The sequence below is a fragment of the Drosophila pseudoobscura genome, chromosome 4, assembly GCF_009870125.1.
Source record: "Drosophila pseudoobscura strain MV-25-SWS-2005 chromosome 4, UCI_Dpse_MV25, whole genome shotgun sequence".
Taxonomy (NCBI): domain Eukaryota; kingdom Metazoa; phylum Arthropoda; class Insecta; order Diptera; family Drosophilidae; genus Drosophila; species Drosophila pseudoobscura.
In genome coordinates this window covers 27,113,247-27,134,577 of record NC_046681.1, presented here as the reverse complement: position 1 = coordinate 27,134,577, position 21,331 = coordinate 27,113,247, and the positions used below count along the sequence as shown (strand labels likewise).

The following is a 21,331-nucleotide window of genomic DNA, read 5'->3' as shown; positions in this document are numbered from 1 at the left end:
ATTATTTGATGATAGTTTAAGCACTGACTTTCCCGAACCCATAACTTTTCCACAGCACACATTTTCTTTTTTTTTTTTTGTGGGCGAAAAACCCGTATCTACAATGGGGAAAATGCATTGAAATTTGTAAAGCTGTCAATGCAGGAATACACTCCAATATTCGTTCGATTTGAAATGAGAGAAGTGGTTCTTACAAATGTTTTCCTTCCCCCCAAACGAAACAGACAATATTTTCCATTGATAAATCGTTTCCGTTTACAATCGCAGCCCCCATTCCCCCATTCCCCCATTCCGACGGAATATTATTTATCTGGAGCAGCAGCCAGAAATTCAGAATTCAATGAACTGCAGTTTGCCTTACATTTCGAGCTGTTTGGGCGGTGGAGAGGGGGGAGCATTCGAGTGTTTCCCCCATGCATATTACGTATACGCAAATTTTGTGCTGATGATAATGAGAGCACGTGGTCTCGGTCTCGGTCTCAGTCTCGGTCTCTGCCGCTTTCGTAATTACACATTTAAGCCATGTGTCATGCATATTGAGAGGCTCATTAAAATGTAGTGGCAACGGTGGGTCGGTTGGGTGCTTGAGGAATATTTTTTATGAATCTATTTATACGGAAACTAATGGCTCGTTCTCTTGAACACATAACTTTCTTTCCTTTCTTGAGGACTTCCTGCTGGCTCTTCTCGTTCAGGTGATTAAATTGCCGCCTGGGGGACAGAGGGTGAGGGTTTTTGTGCCTAGGAGCCAGAACGAGATCCACACAACAATGGGGCATGGGGGCATGGGGCATAGCATACATTTCAGGGCATATTTCATGAGCTGTTAATTTCCTCCATGTGTGAATGCAGAAGACGGGGAAAGCGCTTTTAATTGAAAATTCACACGAGAAAAGCGTGGCAGCGGGGCAGGAAACGGCGGGGAATGTGCCGCTTAAACATTCTGTTTTCATTCTTTCTTCCGTTTTTGGTAAAACGGCCAACAATGGAGGTGCCGCTTAAGTGGGCGTAAGGACAGACAGCGGGGAAAGCCAAAGCGAGAGAAAGTCAGAGCTAGAGAGAGAGAGAGAGGGAGAGCGCACAAAAGGAGGTTAACAAGTTGAAGCTGTTTTGCTCTCACATCTAGAAAGTCGTCGTTTATTCTCTGGCTTCTCGCCTGGAAATTATGTGCGAGAAATATTTTTGCAGCACAGTGAAACGAAGGATTACAGGGTGCACCCTCCCCCCCGCCACCCTCTCACATAACCCCCCCATCAAGTAGGCCAAAGTGAGCTTAACACTCGGTCCCGCCACGCCACTGGAGGAGGCAACAAGGCAAGGCGAAATTAGATGACGCTGCCTCTCGCACACACGCGTACTTATAGATATGTGTGTGTGTGTACATCTGCCGAGTGGAAACTGTTTCCACATTCAGTGCGGCTCCACCTGCCGCATGCCACCACCTTCGGCTGCCCCATGCCGCAGGCTACTCACGTGAAAAGGCCTGCAGCCTAAATGGGCCACTTGCATTGCCGCTGCCACCAAAAGGCGCTCATGGTGTGTGGAGGGGCGGCTGGGAGCCTTGAAACTAACGGGAAGTTCCGACTCAAATGTCACATGGGTTTTCGTTATGTAAGTGCAAAGCTTTAAACAAATACGGGGAACCCATGCATTTCGGGGTGCTCTGATAGCATAAGAAAGTGCTCTTTATATCAGTTTATTGTATGTTCTTCTAACCCTCTGCCATTTATCTATCTATCATTTCATCATTGTCCAAACGGTAAGCAGGAATCTTGGAAGGAGTCATAGATTTCCTATAATACAAAAAGCAGAGCTAACAGATTTTATTTGAAGGATTTCCTGTGATATCATACTGAAAGATGTGTCCCCTTTCGCTTCCTCATATCGAAAAATCTTAGGGAAATTCTTTATTATAAAGATACGAAACGTGAGACAATGATTTTATCCATTAGATTCCCAAAAATCATGGCAATGGGATCATTATTATAATGAGAATGAAGAAAAGAGTTCCAAAGAAGGCCTGCATCCTACGCTTCTCACTCCTTGCTCTCTCCCAGAGTGGCTTTTTTCCGACTGTAAATATTGAAACATCGACTGAGGCTAGACAAATTTATTAATAGATTTATTTTATTCATCTCTGACTAATATTTTTGACCGAAATATACAGTGTCGGACTTAAGTGTAGGCACAGCAATAACTTTCCAATTCACTCCTGTATTTAGAGCTTTTCCATCTCCATTTTCCAAAGAAAAATAGTTTTAAACAATAAATTAATAAATTTCCTATAAGTTTAGTTAATTTTTAATAAGCATGACTTTATTACATAACTTATTACAATTTTTTAAATGAAAAATGGTCTAAAATTTGTCTTAGAAAAGTGTTGTATATAGAGCCCGAACCCTAGAAGCACTTTCCCTCTAGCCAAAACAATGTTTTTCGTTTTGTGTTTTTGTTTTTTTGAATTGATTTTGCACTTGTTTTTTAATTGCTTTTCGCACGAACGAAGCCAACGAGAAACAAACGGAAATTGAAGCAATTACCAACGAAAATGAAACAATTTGATTTCGAATTCAGTTTCGCATTTGATTTCAATTTATTTAATCAATTTTCTCACAGCTAATTCAATGAATTCTGAATTTATTTTGGATTAAATTTCAAGTATTTACTTAAGCCCGAATATTTGCTAATTTTTGCTCAATTGTTGGACAATTTTGGCTTTTAATTTGGAGCTAGAATTAATTGTAGTTTGAGTGGAAATTTTAGTGCTTTGCTGGGAGTTTTGTGGCCACTTCTAGACTCTGAAACGTCTGTTATTTATGTTGGCTTGGAGTTAAGACCAACTTTCGTGGAGCTCCATTATGTTTTTACACTTGCCAAATGATTTATATGAATCTAAAGATCCATACGTTCTGCAGAATGGCTTTCCTTCGGGTAGTCCTTCCTTGGCGTTAAATGTCAACGTTTTAGAGAGGACCTGCCTCCTGTGGCCCCAAAGCACCTTGTCACTCAGCCATGGCCCCAGGCGAAGGTCGGCCAAGCGGGTCTTTGGTTTGGAAGTCTCATTAATTGCCTGGCCGTCGTTTGGGCCGTCAGGAGGGTATCTGTTGCCCAGCAACCGGACAGCCGCAACCCGTAACCGTAACCGTAGCCGTAACCGTAACCGTGTCTGTGGCGTCTCCAGGCCTGGTCGCTGGTTAAACAAATCAACGCTTTCATGGCCACTAATGCAATCAGGCCGCAATAATTTTAACGCTCAGCGTACTAGCAATTTGTCATTTTCTATTGCACTGCCGGCTGCTGTCGAGCAGGGGATGGGGCGATGGGGGGGAAAAGCTTTGGCATTTTCATTTCCATTTTTATGCGCTTGTCATCGTTGGGAGCTTCAATGGGGAGGGAGAGGGGAGGGCATGGTAAAGGGATTGGCAAGGGGATTGGAAGGCATGGTAGGGGGGGATGGGGATGGAGATGGGGCTTAAGTGCTGCCATTTGCAGCTAGAAAGCGCCTTAGTTGCCTTAGTCTCATTTGAGATACTACGCACACAGAAGCGCACACACACACACACACGTGCACATGGATACAGACAATACATAAGTGTGTGTGTGTGTGTGTGTGTGTGTGGACACACGTTGAGATGCTTTTTAGTTGATGGGATTGCTTAAGTTTTCTCCTTTGCTTTGGCTCCTTCTTGGGTCTTCTGTCTTTTTTTTTGTATACCCGGTAATTGGAGAGTATTAGAAGGGTATGTTGTGGTTGGGCAAACCCAAGGAGGCCATCCTTAAACGGTGTCCATAGAAAGAGGGAGCTTTTATCGCACTACTTTTGGGAAAATCACCAATCAAACGGCTAAAAGTTGTCGTGGAAACATCTTTCGATATCTGCCTGCATGCCAGGGTATGCTGTGGTCCATCCTTTTGCCCCAGTTAGTTTCTCCTAGCTGTCGCAGCACTTAAATGGCCAGCAGGAGAATATATATGTCCTGTCAACACAGTAAATTTTAAACAAAAATACCGCCAGCCGCTGGCCAGCCGAAAGCCATTTGTGTGCCGTCCAGTGTCCCGATTGGATCGATTGGTTCTATTAGATTGATGCAAATGAATCACTTCCTCGAGAGTGTCTGTGTGTGTGTGTGTGTGTCTTGTGGCGGCCCAAGTCAATTGGAATACAATTATGTGTGTCCCCAGAGCAGAGGAAAAAACACAAAAAATCAATTTAATTTTCCCCCGAAAGCCACGCCAGAGAAAAGTCAAAGTTGTTCTCAGTGTTCGGGCACTGGTTCTGTGGTTAGCCAAGCGTTCAATAGATAACACACACACACACGCACGCACACAGATACCCCACACCACAACCACATCTATCACACACACACACACACTCACTTAACATCCATTAAACACTTCATAAAATGGTCATTTCTTGTTCTTGTTCTTTTCTTGGGGTTTCTTGATTATTCCCCCCTTTCACCACCCCCTTTCTCCGCCCCTTTCTTTGTGTTTTTGTCATTTTATTGCGGCATACTTTCGGGCTTTTTTTTTTTTTTTGGGGGATGTCTGCCTGCCTTCACCCTTCTCTGCCGTCAATGCGTTGGAATTTTTTTTCGGCAGTCAATAAATCGATTTCTCTGCATTATTTATAATCACTCTGTCACGCAGGAGGCGGGGGGCAGGCGACAGTAGGCCTAGCAGCAGACAAAAGGCAAAAGTTAGTTACCGAAAAAACCCCTTTGGGAGCCTTTTTCCCCCCACTCTTTTTATCCTTCGCTCTCGCTTTTCATTTGTATCTGTCGATCTGAACAATCAGTGATTTTCCGCGGTGCTTTGTTTGTGGATTTTCGTTAATTGTTTTGGCTTGACTGATTACTTTTATTGATTCCGGCTGAAAGACACAACAAATCACACAAAGGGGAATACAGGATTTTGTATTTTGTGACTTGTTTGGATTGCGTTCATCAAAGGGCTGTAAACCTTAATGGACGATTGGCTATAAAGACATTTGAATGTCATGAACAAGTCTGGCATGAAAATGGAACTAAAATAGAGTCTTTTGTCTGTCCACAATCCTCAAACCGGAATTACGCAGAGCCGAAACGTAACAATTTATGGGAAATCAAATAAACTACAGCTATGCACTGAGAGAAAAGGGGGATAGTAAGAAGAAATGTACCCAAATTTGAATTAAATATTTGGGTTTTAAATACAAAAATATTTACATTAAATACAATTCACTTGTTTTATTTAAGAAGGTATTGGCAAGTCTTGTAAATATTAAATTTTATGGGAAATATATGGGATATGGGCACTTCCATGAAAAAGTCCACCACATTCCAGAGCGACAGAGGTTTAAATTTTCGTCAAATTATAGCCATTTTAAAGAGACATCAATGCCCAACATTTATCGGGAATTCACTTCAATATATTGTCTCGACTTTCGCTGAAATCTGAGTTCGAATTGGTCGTCGCGAAAACACGAAAAACATATTTTTGTTCCGTGGGAATGCATTGGCTAAAATCTAGAAAACGAATAGTTGCCCAAAATCTACTCAGGCAACAATCCTAGGGCTAATCAAGAGTTATTTCATAATAGAATAATACTTTTGAAAATTCGTTTTATTTTGACATTTTTGCAATGCGTATCCTCTCGTTCGAACTTTGGGAAATGCCCATATATAAATATACAAAAAATATACAAATATTTTATTTAAATATGAAATATTTTTAGATCAAATATTTTCCAAGATTTTATGTTTCCACTCTCTGGGAAAATGTAATGGCATCAATATTTATATTTAAGTGTTACACTCGGATCTCAGAGCGCTGTCTTCTCCTTTCTCCCGGTGCACTATGGTCCAGAAGTCGTTTTTTTTGGCATAAAGTCTAGTTTTAAAGCTATAGCCTTGAAACTTTGCACAATTATTTTGAGTATTTTTATAAAATTTCGGTTTTTTTTTGTTTTAGATTCGACCACGCCATCGACCCCCTTCCCCAGAGAACCTCAGATTTGTTTAACACAGAGCTCGAAATTAAAGCTAGAGCTTTTAAATTTTGTACATATACTTGTATACTTGTACTTGTTCTTGTTTTTTTTTTTGCATAAAGTCGGAAGTTTATATTACATAATTTATTACATTTTGTTGTTAAATCATTATATATAATATCTTATTTCAAATTATCTATATTTATATATAAACTATGGAAATTTATTACACACTAATTTTTTTCTTAAATGACCTCATCTTCTTCTTCTAGTTCTATGTCGTATATATTATAATCAGAATCAGAATCAGATTGCGAGTCATTTTCGTATTCACATGAATCTTTGCTTTCGGTAGACGGCAACTCCAGAAGGCTTAATACTTCTTTGGAAAGAGGCTTTTTCTTGTTTTTCCTTTCCCTCTCCTTTAAACAGACACTCGATAGTAATGGATCCGAGGAATCCATCGCTCTATAAAAAATGTCAGTCATAGTATTTACCCGACTATTTTTTCTTGCATGTGATAATCTGTCTTTTTTGTACATTTTATTCCGTGCCTCTGAAGCATTTTCTCCTAAACATCCAAGTGGAACCAACGTCGAATTGTTTATTTGAAAACCGTGGACTAATACTTTATGAATCGTAGGGGACATTGGGTACCACGGATATGTTTGCATATATAAGCAAAAAGTACTCTCACAAAAAGAACGAAATTTTTCCGAATTTATATAATAGTTACACGAAATTGCGATTAAGATTATGTGAAAATTATTTAAAAGGGCTACGCTAAAGTTGGTTATGGATGATAGTAGCTTAGTGTTCGCAAAAGCTCTTCTTGCCGTATTCCCATCATTGCTATTTCCGTTGCCATTCTGCTTTGGCATGCTTATACGTAGACCCATATCTTCCCAAATCTTTTCCTGAATATATTTTTTCCGAATTCTCATTTTTATCTTATTATCACCTTTTATATGCCATTTTTATACCCGATACTCAAAATGAGTATTGGGGTATATTAGATTTGTGGTAAAAGTGGATGTGTGTAACGTCCAGAAGGAATCGTTTCCGACCCTATAAAGTATATATATTCTTGATCAGCATCAATAGCCGAGTCGATTGAGCCATGTCTGTCTGTCCGTCTGTCCGTCCGTCCGTCTGTCCGTCTGTCCGTCTGTCCGTCTGTCCGTCCCCTTCAGCGCCTAATGCTCAAAGACTATAAGAGCTAGAGCAACGATGTTTTGGATCCAGACTTCTGTGATATGTCACTGCTCCAAAAATATTTCAAAACTTTGCCCCGCCCACTTCCGCCCCCACAAAGGGCGAAAATCTGTGGCATCCACAATTTTGACGATACGAGAAAACTAAAAACGCAGAATCGTAGAAGATGACTATATCTTCTAGAGTGCAAAATCTGAACCAGATCGTATAATTATTACAGCCAGAATCACGAAAACAATTTCACTCTTTCTCGCTCTGTCTCACTCTAACACACAGGTTTCATGGTCGGTTTTGCCAATTGCAAAATATGAGTTCAAGGATCTCAGAACCTATAAAAGCCAGAACAACCAAATTTGGTATCCACACTCCTGTGATATCGGACCTTGACCGTTTCCTGTCCAAATTTCGCCACACCCCCTTCCGCCCCCGCAAAGGACGAAAATCTGAGGCAACCACAAATCTCAGAGACTATTAAGGCTAGAGTAACCAAATTTGGTACACACACTCCTTTAAGATGTCACTATAAAACGTATATCTCAGAATTTCGCCCCACCCCCATCCGCCCCCACAAAGGACGAAAATCTGTTGCATCCACAATATTGCAGATTCGAGAAAACTAAAAACGCAGAATCATAGATAATGACCATATCTATGAGATTGCTGAATCTGGATCAGATCAGATCATTTTTATAGCCAACAGGAACAAATCAATTTTCACTGGCTACGCAGCGCCCGACGTCACGCTCAGACTGATTTTCTGTCTCTCTCGCACGCACTCTTTGTCGTGTCGTTTAATATTAGCGGCGTCTGCCGGAGGAGAGCCATACTGACTTAGTATCGGGTATAACCGTAGAGTTGCGGTGTCCGCAGCAACTCACAACGTTCCACCTCGTTGTATCTCTATTCTGTATGATATGTTCAAGACAAATTCTAGAAACCGGATCCAAGCATGTAATGGACTTACTCCAAATTTCAAAGCTCCAAGCTTTGGGGTAAAGGTTTCTGAACTAAAATCTGTAATTTCCAATACTTTTGTCGGGGTGACCCCACATATTGGACAACATTGAGTAGATTTAGTTCCAGTTAATACGTTCAGCACTTTTCCATCTATAAGTGTCATATGCATTTCATAGGTAACTACTATGTCAACATTCTCAACTAATTTATAAACAAAGGGTTTAAGAGTGTTAATTTGAAAATCTAAATCTTTTTTTTCTATAATTATGTGCGCAGTAGTTTCTTTTACTAGATCAATTTTTAGCGGTCTGCAAAATCTAATAGACTGCGGTGTTCTATTTGTCCAGATGTTCCGATGATAGGTGTCTGTAATTTGTATGGGTATAACAGAAGTTACAAATAAAGAATGATCGGAAAGCTGACTGCCAGGTATTTCAGTTAAAAACTTCTGCTTGTATATACTATGACCCGTTGAGCCATCAAATCCGTAGCTGCAGATTAATTTGATTTCAGATGCATCCGGGAACTGCTTGAAAACATCGGACTGCAATTTAATTATTCGATGTGCTGTATGATCCAAAAGATTTTGTAATGGCACTCGAGCAGTAGTTTCCATTACTTCTATGCACTCTGGTCGGCACTGTAATTTAGCTTCCATTACTTTATTATAGCTAGGATAAATGTCGCAGTTATGCCTTTTATTTAAAAGCCTAGTGTTTGTATACTGCTGTTTGTTGAGTGAATTTTCCAGGAGGTAAGCTAAAGCTTCATCTGGTGAAAGTGCAATGGGCTTTTGCAATTGAAGATGCTTTTTCGATTCAGTCGGGTATTCAGGTGTTCTAATTGTTTTTGTTAGGACAAAAGCCACGTCGGTCTTGCGTTCTTTCTTAGCAGAAACTGCCGCCGCATGCATAAGAAGATTCGTGTTATTATTATTATCATTTGCAAGATCAGACGCCAGTTTCCTTTTTAATCTTGTCCCTGCATTTGTATAATGTAATGTTGGACGTCCCATTTTCTTTGGTGTCTTACAATTTTCATCAACAATAATTGTTATTTTAGAAGCCATCCATTTAGCATGGGTGGTCATAAACCGTTCCATCATTTTGTTGCACTTCAGAAGGTTTCTTTTAATGAAGGACTCAAAATTACTGATTTTTTTATCTATTTCTCTTTTTTTTTCATTTTCCAAATGGTTGTTATTGATTTTACTGTAAATCCAATGTGAGACAGATTTTTTTTGGCGATTGTTGTTGCGCCAAATATCGATGAGATCGCTATGCAAAAACTCGAACTTTCCTGAATATTAACAAATTTAAAGAAAAGGGGCCAAAACGGGCCAAAGTTGTTACTTTCCAGTCAATTACAACATTTGTAGGTACAAACTCACATAGTTAGTTTTTCTCAGCAGAACTCAGTTCATTTGTTATATTCTACGAAACACAGGGGACGCAGTTAAATTTTCTACAAAAATTCACATAAATTGGACATTGCACAACACTTAAATCTTGGGACTACACATAAAATAACTAAATACATTAGATACTACAAACCTTTATCTTCATTTTCCATTTTTAGCCGAATTTATTTGAGCAAATTTACTCGATCGCCACGTAAAAATGTAAACAAGTAATTTGGCGCCAATTTTTTTTCCCACAATCAGCTGATCGATTGTTCACTTTCAAAAGCTCGCCAAAATCTTCAGGGGAGCTAAATAATTTTTTTTTTTTCATTTTTAATATGTATGATGAATTTACTTTGAGAATTTGCAAGAAAAAACCTAATCCATTCACATAAAAATTTCGACTTTATGCCAAAAAAAACGAACTCTGGACCATAGTGCGGTGTATGGAATTTCTGAAATTACTACATAAATCGAGTGGGTGCCTGGCGAAAATCACGTGGCAAACAGAGCCATTGAACCGCAGAAAAGCAAACGAAAGTCGGAATATGAGAGTCTACCGAGGGATACCCAGGAAGCGATTAAGCTAAGCACACTGCTAATAAAAATGAGGAAAAATGACAGAAAATTGTTCCTATCTTTCCTGCATTTTCGGTTAAGACGTTGCGCGTCATGCGGCAGCGCCTCTCGGTCGGTTGGGCGGAAGCAGCGCTGCGTTCTTGCCTGGGATCTGCGCGTAACAGCCTTGTGCTCGTGTCGCATGGGCAGCCTGTAAATAATTGTTTCAATCTTAAGCCTCTATTCCAGAAAACATTCCAAAAGTCGGAAAATTATAAAAATGTTCTTAATCTCAATCCTTAATAATTCCTTGGATTACATTTGCCTCTGCCCAAGTCGGAATTCATTTGAATACATATTCCCAATGAAGTTTCCCTCTTCGACACGCCCCCCCCCTCTGTATTTGTACCTTTCTGGCCAGAACATCTGCTGCTTGGCCAATTCTATTTTATCTAGAAACATTTTCCGGCCATAGCCCTCTTTGTTTTGCTAGCTTTCGAATCGTTTTAACTTGGCCAAGAACTCAATTAGAGTTTTGTTGTGATTCCATTTGGACAGCGGGCTACGTACAGAATTTTCATATAGAAAATTTCGGGCTGTTTCGGTCGTTGGGTCCTGCCTTTGGTTTGGGGTTTTTGGCTTTTCGATTTCAAGGCTCTTGACGCCGGCTTTGCGGGGGACTGGAGTGCTTTGGCAGTTTTCCTTGGTAATGGGAAAAGTTTCGCATTTCTCTTCTTTGCCCCATAAGTTTTTTTTTCCGGCCATACTAGTTTCGTTTTTGAGGCGTGCTAAATTTTGTAATTGGCCAAGAGCAGAACCTGTTGGCCAGAAGGAGGGTGGGCGGGAGGTGGCTCCTTCATCGGATCTGTGGGGGAACCGCAAAAGTGCGGCCCAATCATACATTATGTATGACATGATTGGCGTATTTGTGGCGGCATCGAATGGGATTATGGCCTTGAACTTTTTCCGCCCCCCCATCCACCCATCAATCCATCCACCCAGCGTGGGCCCTTGTAGGGCGCCCTCCAGTGGCTTTGTCATTGATTTATTGGCTTTCAGCTCTCTTTCTCCGTCCTCTAAATCATGTACAAGTGTCTGTGGTGGGTGGTGGGTGGTGGTGGGCGGGGGGTGTGTGTCTGTGGTGAAAGAAATTTCATTTAAACTTGTTCTCGACATATATTACTTTTATCTAGCAGCCCCACGGGGAACATTGTTTTAAAAGCTCAGGAAAGTTGTCGTTTTTCTTAGCCGAAACACCGCCCACTTTTGCATAATTAAAAGCCGCAAAGACAGGTGCGAATGAGAGCAAAGTTTTTGTGCCCCTGACACGGTTTTTGTAGGCTTCACTAAGCGCCTTTTGGTCCTTTAACTATGCAGCCTGACAGGCAGTTCCGTGTCCCCACAAATCCCATATACGCTCTGCCACTTAATGCCCAACAAATTGCCAGCGATTGACATAATTTATGTCAAACACAAGTCGGGTTAGGTGTGTGTCCTCGTCTCTGGCTCCCGGGGGATCAATAAAGATGCCCCAAAAAGGGATGACAAACTCTCCGAGACCCTCGCCCACGCACAGGCATCCTTATTCGCTTTAACAGCAAAAAGAATACGAATTGTGTCCTGTGTCCAATCATCTATGTAAAGTTGGTGCATGGTCCAGAGATTAGACGACCTTTGTCCTTGTTTTTGCCACCAAAACGGGGTGGTACGAGGTGTGCGGTTCAAGGGCTGACAATCAATTTCTATACGATTTGAACAATTGATGCCAGTCGCTCCATCAATCGGCTTTGATTTGAAGAAAATCTCTGCCGCAGATTGATGGATGCATTGAGAACGAGCGCAGGTTTTTAACCATTTTATTGGCGTTTGATTTGGAGTCTTAGAAACTGTGAAATGGGGAAGGCAAGAGGAGTCAATTCAGCCAAGAATTTGCGGCATTAAGTCCCTCCCACTAGGGGCTGGGATGAAGATACTCTCGAGGCAAGGCACCGCTTGTGTGCAGTCAGGATCGCCTGCGCGTTTGGGACTAGATGGTCATCGCAGGACTAGGTTCAATAGTAGAGAAAGTGAGGGAAAAGGCCGAGCTATCCCCCAGGGATACCCACAATCCTCCCAAGAGAGCTGCGAGGGAATCCCCCAGGCACGAAAGCATCAAGAGATGGCAGACCAAGTGGGATTCTTTGACCAAAGCAGGGTAAACCCATGGACTTATGCCAGACATCAAGCTGAGAAAAAACACTCTCGTTGGCAGTCGATACCTCAGCTCCTTCGACCTCTCTCTCGATAGAGAGTTCACATTGAAATATCTTTTGTATTCCCTGTATTCCCTTCATAGAAGTACGAATATCATGTGTATATTTCCTACAAGTAAGCGACCAGATAGCCGTTCAATTTGATCATAAAATTCAAGTAAAATTCGTTGACAAAATGCACCACCTTACACCGAAATGCAAATGGTGCGGCATCTTCGTAGTGTTGATGATCTCCGTTGCCCTTTACTACGACACTCAGATCAATGGCCAGGGGATATTTGCGGAGTCCGCCACAGGAAAAGCCTTGAAGGACGCCGGAGTACTGCCACTCCTGCAGAAGGGCTGCGATGTGGCCTTGGTGGCCGGCGCTCGGGGCTTCCAGTGCTATGAGAAATACGTGGATCCCTATGTCGTGATAGTGTCCCAAATGGTGGAGGATCTCGTGCGCCAGTCCTTGAGCGATGCGGGAAACGTCTACGATTGGGCAAAGGGATACTTCAACCAGAGTTGGACCCTGCAAGTGGATGTCGTGGATCAGTATGCCCCGAATTTGTCGAAAAAACTCAAGGCCTTTGCCTCGGGGGCCATGGAAAGCTACAATGAAACCGCCACGATATTGGACAATAACTTTCATCAAATGATCATCTTTGCCTGGAAATGCAACAGGGAGTTCCACGAGAAAGTCGATGAATATGCCAAGCGGCAGTTGTTCTAAGAGCAGAACCTTATAGTCGTTAAAACTGAAGGTTCTTCTGCCAACAAAACACTATGACACAGAGAGAAGGTCACCGAAGAGATATACCCACAAAAACATAACCCAAGGAGCAGATCTTAAAACTTAAATTTTGTGACATTTTTCCCCAAATGAAAATCAATTATAATTCATTTTCCTTCAGCAATTTCCTTGTACATTCAATTATCTCTGAAACTCTTCATTTTTCCTTAAACAAATTGTGTTTCCTGTGCAATTTGCTTGCTGGCCATCGTTTGAGATAAACAAAAATGTCTTTTAAATGTTGGCCATTAGGCAGAGTGTCCCTAAAACAGACACCCAAAGGTATATGCCTGATAAGGACAATCCTTGGCAGGGGACAGGGGGGGGGGACAGGAAGCAGGCACCGTTGAGCCGCCTCCCTCGACGTCATCGTCCGTCACCCATCAGCAGCCATCAAATCCCGTCGCAGTCCCCCCGTGCCCCGTGCCCCTCCTCACTCCCCTCTCCTGCATGTGCTGTCCAGCATCCTGCAGCCCGGCCCGCCCCGTCGCTTCAAAGCAATGAACTTTAAGTAATTTGCTTTTACTGCCTGACAAGTGACGAGTAAAACAAAATGTGGCGCTCACTTTTCTACTTTTTATTTCAGTTTCAGTCGAAGGGCAGGGCCGGGGTATGATCTATTCTAGGGCTAGTATGTGACGGGGATTTTCGGATGAATTTCTGCGAGATATGTGCCAAAGAAAGTCGCGAAAAGGGGCTACAAAGCTATTTCCTACCAAAATCATCTGTATCTATGGATTGCCTAGAGGCAAGGGGGTATTCTTTAGTCGTAACGCCTAGCCCTCGCTTCATATTTGCTTTTCTCCCGTGGCAAGACTCTCTGGGAGCATGGTGGCCTGGTGGCATGTTATCAAAATCAATTTGCGGGGCGTCCGGGAGACAGCCGGCTGCCCAGCATCAAGCTCAGTTTGTCGCCTATTTTGGTGCTCTATTTTTGAGTTTGCAACTTGTTGTTGCCACTGCCGCTGCCGGTGCTGCCATTCTATTGTGCAATGTTCCGGAAGGCTGCTTCGTTTCAGCAAAATGCGCTATAAACAAGAGCCATCGCATAAAAAGCGAGCACAAGTGTGTGTCTAACCATTTGCCAGATACGTATCTCAGCCGGCAGTCCGCCTCCCGCCTCCCGCCAGTGGGAGTGTGTACTGCTACCAGTACAATGTTTGTCGGATGATTGAGTTGGTCGCAGCTGCAATTTATGCTCTGGCCTCGCAGCTGGGGCTCTGGTGCTGGTGCTGGTGCTGGTCCTGGCCCTGCCACTGATTGCCTGGTGGGTTATTTTTCCTACTTTTCAAGCTTTGTGGCTTGTAAGTGGGAGATTAGCCTGGGATCTGGTTGGGAAAAATTAAGGGATACAACGTTCCTCCCAAGTTTAAGCTCGTCTTTAGAGGTAGTTCCTCTGAAGTACAGATGTTGCCCAACGAGGCTTGAAATCCTTTGAATTCCATTAACGTAAGCTACCCATGAAATTGCCAATTTATTATATGTATAAATATGTATGAGTGTGTGTGTGTGTGTGTGTGTTTATGCCTATAAATATCGTGCATATATTAATAGCTTCCGCTCTAATGTATCTCCTTTCATAGCCGCCCCACTCCCCCATTCCCCCGCACTTTGTGTACAGCTGATTAAATGACCGCAAAAAATAAAAGCTCAACAAGAAAATACATACCTCATCACATTTCCCATTTCCCATTTCCCAGCGGAAAAACACCAGACCACAAAAGCATTATGTTCCTTTTCCCAGGAAGGCAGGAAGGAAGGAAGGAGAATGCGACTTTGTATCTTGGAGATTGGAGATTGTTTTTTTTGTAAGCTGCTTATTACAGCTCAAAAATTTCACCGGGCCCTGGCACTGGCCTGCAATCTTCGCAAAATTGTCAAATATTTTTAGGAAAAAACACAATGAAATAGAGTTCACTTTTGTGTCCTAGAATTCCGCAGAGGGGACAGAGGTCCTGCCGAAGGTGGACTGCTTGTAACATTGTTTTAAAAGGACAAACGTCTTGCCTTCTATTTGGGTCGCCAAGCACTCAGGCAGGGGCCAACAAGAGAGAGGGAGAGTGGTGGGGGGGGGGGATGTGAATTCCACACATCCACACTGTGACATAGGTATGGGTGTATCTATGTGTGTGCCTTAGCCAGGTGACAGACTAAGCGCCTTAAGCCGGTTGAGAGAGCACACCTAGACGACACCGAGCAGAAGAAAAAGAAGGAGGGACAGGGTACAGGGCACAGGGCACAGAGGTTCTGGGTTTCACTTTCACTGGAATTTCATTAGAATTTCGTCGCAGAAAGATGTACTTGAATTCGAATGAGAACTCGCTTGAATTCGACTGCTTTTATGGGCTCCTGAAGGAGTCAATCGGAAACAAAGAGGCACGAGTGAATGAGCCTTCATTCGTTCCACAAAAACTTCTTCTTAAAGGATTTTTGTAGATTTCTGTGGTCCCCCGTTCACTCTTGACATCCTGGAACCTAGATTTAAAACTTTTCTATGCGTGGGGCTACAACTTTCCACTAAATTGAATTTTCTGTGGACCTGAAGTGGGGTCTGCCAGCCAAGGAGGACTTAAACTATCGCCAGGATCCCGGCAACCCGGCAACCCGGCAGCCCAGCATCTGTAGTTAATTTCCACTTCCGAGGCAGATTGTCTAGCAAATAGAGTAATTTAAATAAAGCGTTGCACAAATGTGCCTGACAGTTTTCTTCCTGCTTGGCATTCGCTCCAAGCTGCTCCCCGAGCAAAGTTACAGGCATGTCAACACACACACACACACACACGGACAGCGAGGAGTCGATGCTGTAACAGATAGAGATACACTGGCAGATACAGATACATTCCGTAGCATCTGCCCGTTGCACTTGTGCTGACGTTTGGTTATTTGATACAATTTGCCAGTGCCAGTGCCAGTGCCAGTGCCAGTGCCAGGGCCACTGCTCCCGGACGTTGCTCAATTTTTGAGGCAGTCAACTGTGCAACGTGTCGGTGGCAAGCCGCAGAGCGCAACACCGAAAGGGATGGCGATAGATGTGGGCCAACAAAGTGTCCTAGCCCGCAGTATCTGCATCGGAAAGTCTGCTACGCGACCAGCAATAAATTTGCATATTTCCTGCCCCCCAAGCGGAATGCTGAGGCAGCACTCCAAGTGAAAAACAACGACAAAAACAAATTGTTTTAAAACGAAAATAGCTAAATAATAAAAAAGCGCCTGAAAGCGGTACAAGCACATTGGGGGCTCCTCCTCCTCCTCCTCCTCCGGCTCTGGCTTTGCTTTTCTTGTGCCACTCATCAAATTTTCATGTGTTGAGAAAATTGAGCCATTTTCCAGTCTCCATTCTGGCATTTTATTTTTGTTTATTGCCTGGCCGTGCCGTGTCCGTTTATGCGCATAATTTATGCATAAATTTCAATTACCTTGCGCCCCAAAGTATGCCCCGGCAAATTTACACACAGCTTGCGACTCGCTTTAATTCACTTACACTCGAGAGGGAAGGCAGGGAATGGGGCCGGGAATGGGACAGCAGCAGCATTATGTCATAGTCATGCTGGGGGCAGACCCTCTCCCCCCTCTCCACCCTCTAGTACTTTTGTTTGATTTATAATCGGAGGTGTTCATGGGGAATCTACCCGTAAATTGAGATCTTTCGACAGTCACGAAAGGTGTAACCGAGAGAGAGAGAGAGAGAGGGCGAAAAGGGAGAGCAAAACCATTAAGATACAAATTTGATTTATAATCCAGAGGAAATAGGGAATGTGCTTCAACGAAAATATCCAATGAATTTCGCTGGGAATTGATACTTTGATACGCAGAAATAAACCATCATTTAAATGGTAACAGATATCGAGGAAAATTCCAGTACATAATATACAAAATAAATATAATGGATTTGCAATTTTTGAGGAATTTTAGGCGGTCAGAAATGATTAATTTTTAATTTTTTTTTTGCCCAAACAAAATTTAAACATATTTAATCAAATATGCTTCTAAATAATACATCAAAAACTACACAGCTTGTGGCTTTTGTTGCTTTTGACTATGTTTATAAATCGGTGGATTTTCGGTTGATTATACAAGCCTTTTGGCCAAAATTTTGCATTGATTTAGGTGCCGCATTCAATTTGCTTTGTAATTAAAACGAAAATTGCTGTAACGCTGCTGGCAAGCCTTTTGGGCAGCGAATACTCGTAATACCCATGTTATTTTATCCGCACTAATGAATTTCACATTTTAATTCTTCATCAAAACGTGCCACACATTTCTACCAGTCAAATTCCAGGCCCTTTCCGCTGACCGTGAACGCCGTTTGAGTCCATATCGTTTTGCTTTTTGTTTTTGGCTGAAACCAACAGAAGTGATGGGGAAAATTGAATGAAATTTGAAATTCAAAGCACGTAAAATGTGCCACACAGGACGAGTACGGGAGTGCCAGGACGAGTACGGGAGTATGTCTGTAATTTATATGGGCAAATATTTGCGTGCCCCCAAGGGTGGGGGGTAGGGGGCAGGAGGTGAAGTAGGAGTCAGAGTGTGGCGGAACCCTTGACTCATTACAACTTCATTAAAATGTTGATGCCCTGCCCCTGCCCCTGCCCCTGCCCACCGGGACACCAAATGTTGCACACTCGGCAGATTTCGCCCTCCAGGGAGAACCGGACCGGAGCCAACACGAGAACTTAATCGAATTGCAGGACCAACAGGACCATAGGATACGTGTGTGTGTGTGTGTGTGGGTGGATGGACGACAGCAGCTGCAGCTTAACGCAATCATTAAATTTTTATTGATGATCAGCCATGGAGCGTCCGCAGAATCCCAAAAATGGAACTTAATGGAAATCCAACCGAAAGGCGACCGGCAAAGAGGCGTGAAAAATATGCAAAGTGACAAAAGGGAAGGCCGGAATACGCCGCTAATTCTGATGGATAATTAATTTTGTCGGGCCCCGATGTCCTGTTCGCTCGTTGTTGCCTCTCACTTTGGCATTAATGAATTTTCACAGCCCCATAATTAGATTGCTCTAAGGGGAAAATGACCAAGAAAACAGCGAGAAAAATAAACGGCAAAAACTTGTGCTAAAAATAAAATGGGACTCACAAATAGATACGAAAAAAAGGCATGAGATGTGGCAACGAAGATTGGATGCTCTGGCGGTGGAAGGAGGATAGAAGCTTGGGATTACCTAACGGTTATAGTGGGGTGTATAGTGTCCGGCTTCGTAGGGCAAAAAGGCCTGAAGCTAATGGAGTATAACTTATGGAAACAGAAGGATCATGGCCATGAATATATATATATATATATATATATATGTATATATATATCTATATCAAGAGCCCTGCATTTGAAGTTAGTTTCATTCATTCTGCTAGAATCTCCGACATAGCTTTATTATTCCATCACAACGCTCGTTTAAAACTTTTCTGTGTCTGATCCGAAATTTTTATTTTGTTTTCTCGCTCACTCTTCACTTGATGTGCTGATTATTTGGCATATCCTGCTCTAGACTAACAAAAAATGAGTTTCAAATACAGTAACAGCATGTTTTGTTCCAAACAAACGAAATATATTCTTTAAAAATTTCCTTCAGGGCCAATAAAGCCGAAAGTGCATAGCCGAAGTCCGACGAAATCCGCAGTACTTCGTAGCACAGTCGGTTTTTAGCGATTCGGTGACTAAACGAAGGATTCGTAATAATCAAAAGCATTCAAGAGGCACGACTATAGCTAAGGAAAACTGTGGATTCCTTCACGGCTCTAATCTATAACTCTTGGAGTGCATAACACCCACTTCCCTGCCTGGCAAACCTCTTAAGAAACCCATTGTACCCTCTCCCACTTGTACTCCTTAGTGTAGAGGAACTTTGTCTGTTCGGGCATTATGCAAACGTTGCAAAGGCCAAGACGATTAGCAGGCGGCAAATGCGTAAACGAAAGGAACCATGGGACGCAGGACTCTCCCTGCTCGGGCTGTACTTTGAGCTGCGTTAATGAGTGTCATTACCACGCTGGCCGGGCCTCAGCAGGGGCCAGCAACCGCCCCCCAACCGCCTCATTAGCCGTCTCAGCGCTTGTTTGGGCCAAGTTGGGATCTCAGGCGAATGTTGCCCAAGACCCATTAAGAGCAGGAATCTAAGCGACAGATTCAAAGGCCAGGGCATATGTGTGGCTTCATAAATCCAAGCTGGCGGGCCCCAATCCATCAGTGGCCACTCGAGTCACACTTCCTCGATGCACGGCTACGGCTGGCATGCTAATGACTAATGGGCGACAATCAGAGCCAAGGGCCTGCGAGTCCTAAGCCGTATTGAGCCGTAACATAATATTTATAAGCTGGCATTTTTATGCCAAAATATGCACGCAGCAGACGACGACACTCGCAGTCAAGTGGGGCTCCAGATCCTGTCCAATGGCCAAGGAATCGGCTTAAGTAACCTCATATCCCATATCCTGTCTGTGTGTGTGGGTGTGTATAAGTAAACAGGCTCATCACTTCAGCAGTTGCCACTCGAAAGAAATCCCTCTCTAAGCGGCAGACTCCGTCTTTCGTTTCTGTTTGTGTTTTTGTGGGGGCCTTCCATATTTTGATATTCATGCGTGGTGTGTCCTGTGTTTATGCTGCATTTAAATCTCTGCTCTGGACACCTCCTAATCGACTGCCTCTCCCCTTTTTCCTCTCTTTGCAGGCGACGACGACAACAAAGCGACTAAAAGGAGCCAAAAAGGTAAGTCTTTTGGCCATTTGATGTCTATTGTAATCAGGCAAAGGTCCTGTTTTGGGGGTCAACAAATAATTTGCATATTTTTCATCTCTTGGAAAAATGTTTCATTTCCAAAAAAAAAAAATATTCACAGAATAAAACCATTTTTCACTGTCAATCTGAATTTGGCATATGGCCATGGAGCGTGCTTTCTCTCTCTCTGGCTGGGCCCCGAATAATGGGATTTTTAAGAGATATTTTAAGAGATTTTCGTTTGGCTTGAATGGCTTTTTGATGAGGCCTGAAAGAGTAGATACCTTGCTGGGAAATGCAACTAAAAATCACAAATAATTATGTGGCTTCTTCATGAAAAGCCCGAGAATCGATGCTTAAATTTCGTTGGGGCTTATAATTGTGATTCATGGGGCCGCACCTGTCCCCACCGCGTATTTGTGTGTGTGTTTGCTTTTGATAATTGTATAAAAAATCCTTGCACACACACATCAACAAGGCTACTGCTGCGTGCGTGATTAATTGCCCGCCGTGTCAATATTTATTAAGCCCCACCGCTTCGAGCCATCAATTATGATTTATGGCTCAATGGGAGGCAGCGCATAATTAACAAAGATTTGGCGCCTGATCAAACAAAAGTGCCACAATGGACCTGCAATGCAAAACAATGCTCTGGCGAGGACGACTACGAGGACGAGTACGAGTACGAGTATTATTTGCACAATCATGTCCTGTTTCTGCCGGCGAAAGGGTTTTAAATAATTAGCTGCTTCCCCACTTCATTATCGCCTGTCATTATTGGCAGCTTTAATTGTATGTGTGTGTGTGGGGGTGTATCCTGGCAATGAATATCATTAATTATTATTACAAAACAATTAAGGAAGGATTTGTGGCGGCACTGAATACAGGACACTGCAATGGCAATGAATTTTTTATGAATTGTTTATCCTTCAGCCTCCAGGAGGAAAGGCAACAGAGGGGCAGGATACTGAGGCTTCTTTGGCGCGGATCTACGCTCCTTTGATCTAACTTTAAAGCAAATTTAAGGATTGATAGAAAGAGCAGCCATTAAACTAGAGATTTTCCCTCCCCGCTCCCCCCCCCCCCTCTCTCTCTCTCCCTCTTGGCCACAAATAATTAAAGCTGTCGCCATAAATGGAATAATTATTTCTGCATTAAACTTCCACGGGGCTCCACTGGGCTCCACTGTGCTCCAGTGTGGGCTTAAGGACACAATTTTCAGATTTTAAAGCTGCCATTAAAAAAAAGGCAAAACCGGAAAGACGCAGGCAAAAGCCACTTTACGAAGAAGGCGTGGCCATAAAACGGCAGTCGCGAAGGGGGGGAGGGGGAGGCATTTGAGTGTCGACTTCTGGTTTTCCCGGGGAGGACTCCCCGCCTCCTTGTGTTAATTTTGCACCAGCGGCACCAGCGGAATCGCTAAGGCTAAATAAGTTATGTCATTTTGGGGCGCATTTCATTTTACTCGGTTGC

The 21,331-nt window shown here is 42.9% G+C and overlaps 1 protein-coding gene across 1 annotated transcript; it reads left to right on the top strand.

Moving 5' to 3' along the window:
• The first annotated feature begins 12,530 nt into the window (after positions 1-12,530).
• Positions 12,531-13,070, top strand: LOC117184004 (uncharacterized). The gene has a single exon (XM_033379854.1). It carries the CDS (start codon positions 12,531-12,533, stop codon positions 13,068-13,070), a length of 540 nt encoding a protein of 179 aa, XP_033235745.1.
• The last annotated feature ends 8,261 nt before the right edge of the window (positions 13,071-21,331 follow it).

Excerpts from the sequence above, each read along its gene's own strand:
- LOC117184004 (XM_033379854.1), top strand. The coding sequence starts at position 12,531 with ATGCACCACCTTACACCGAAATGCAAATGGTGCGGCATCTTCGTAGTG.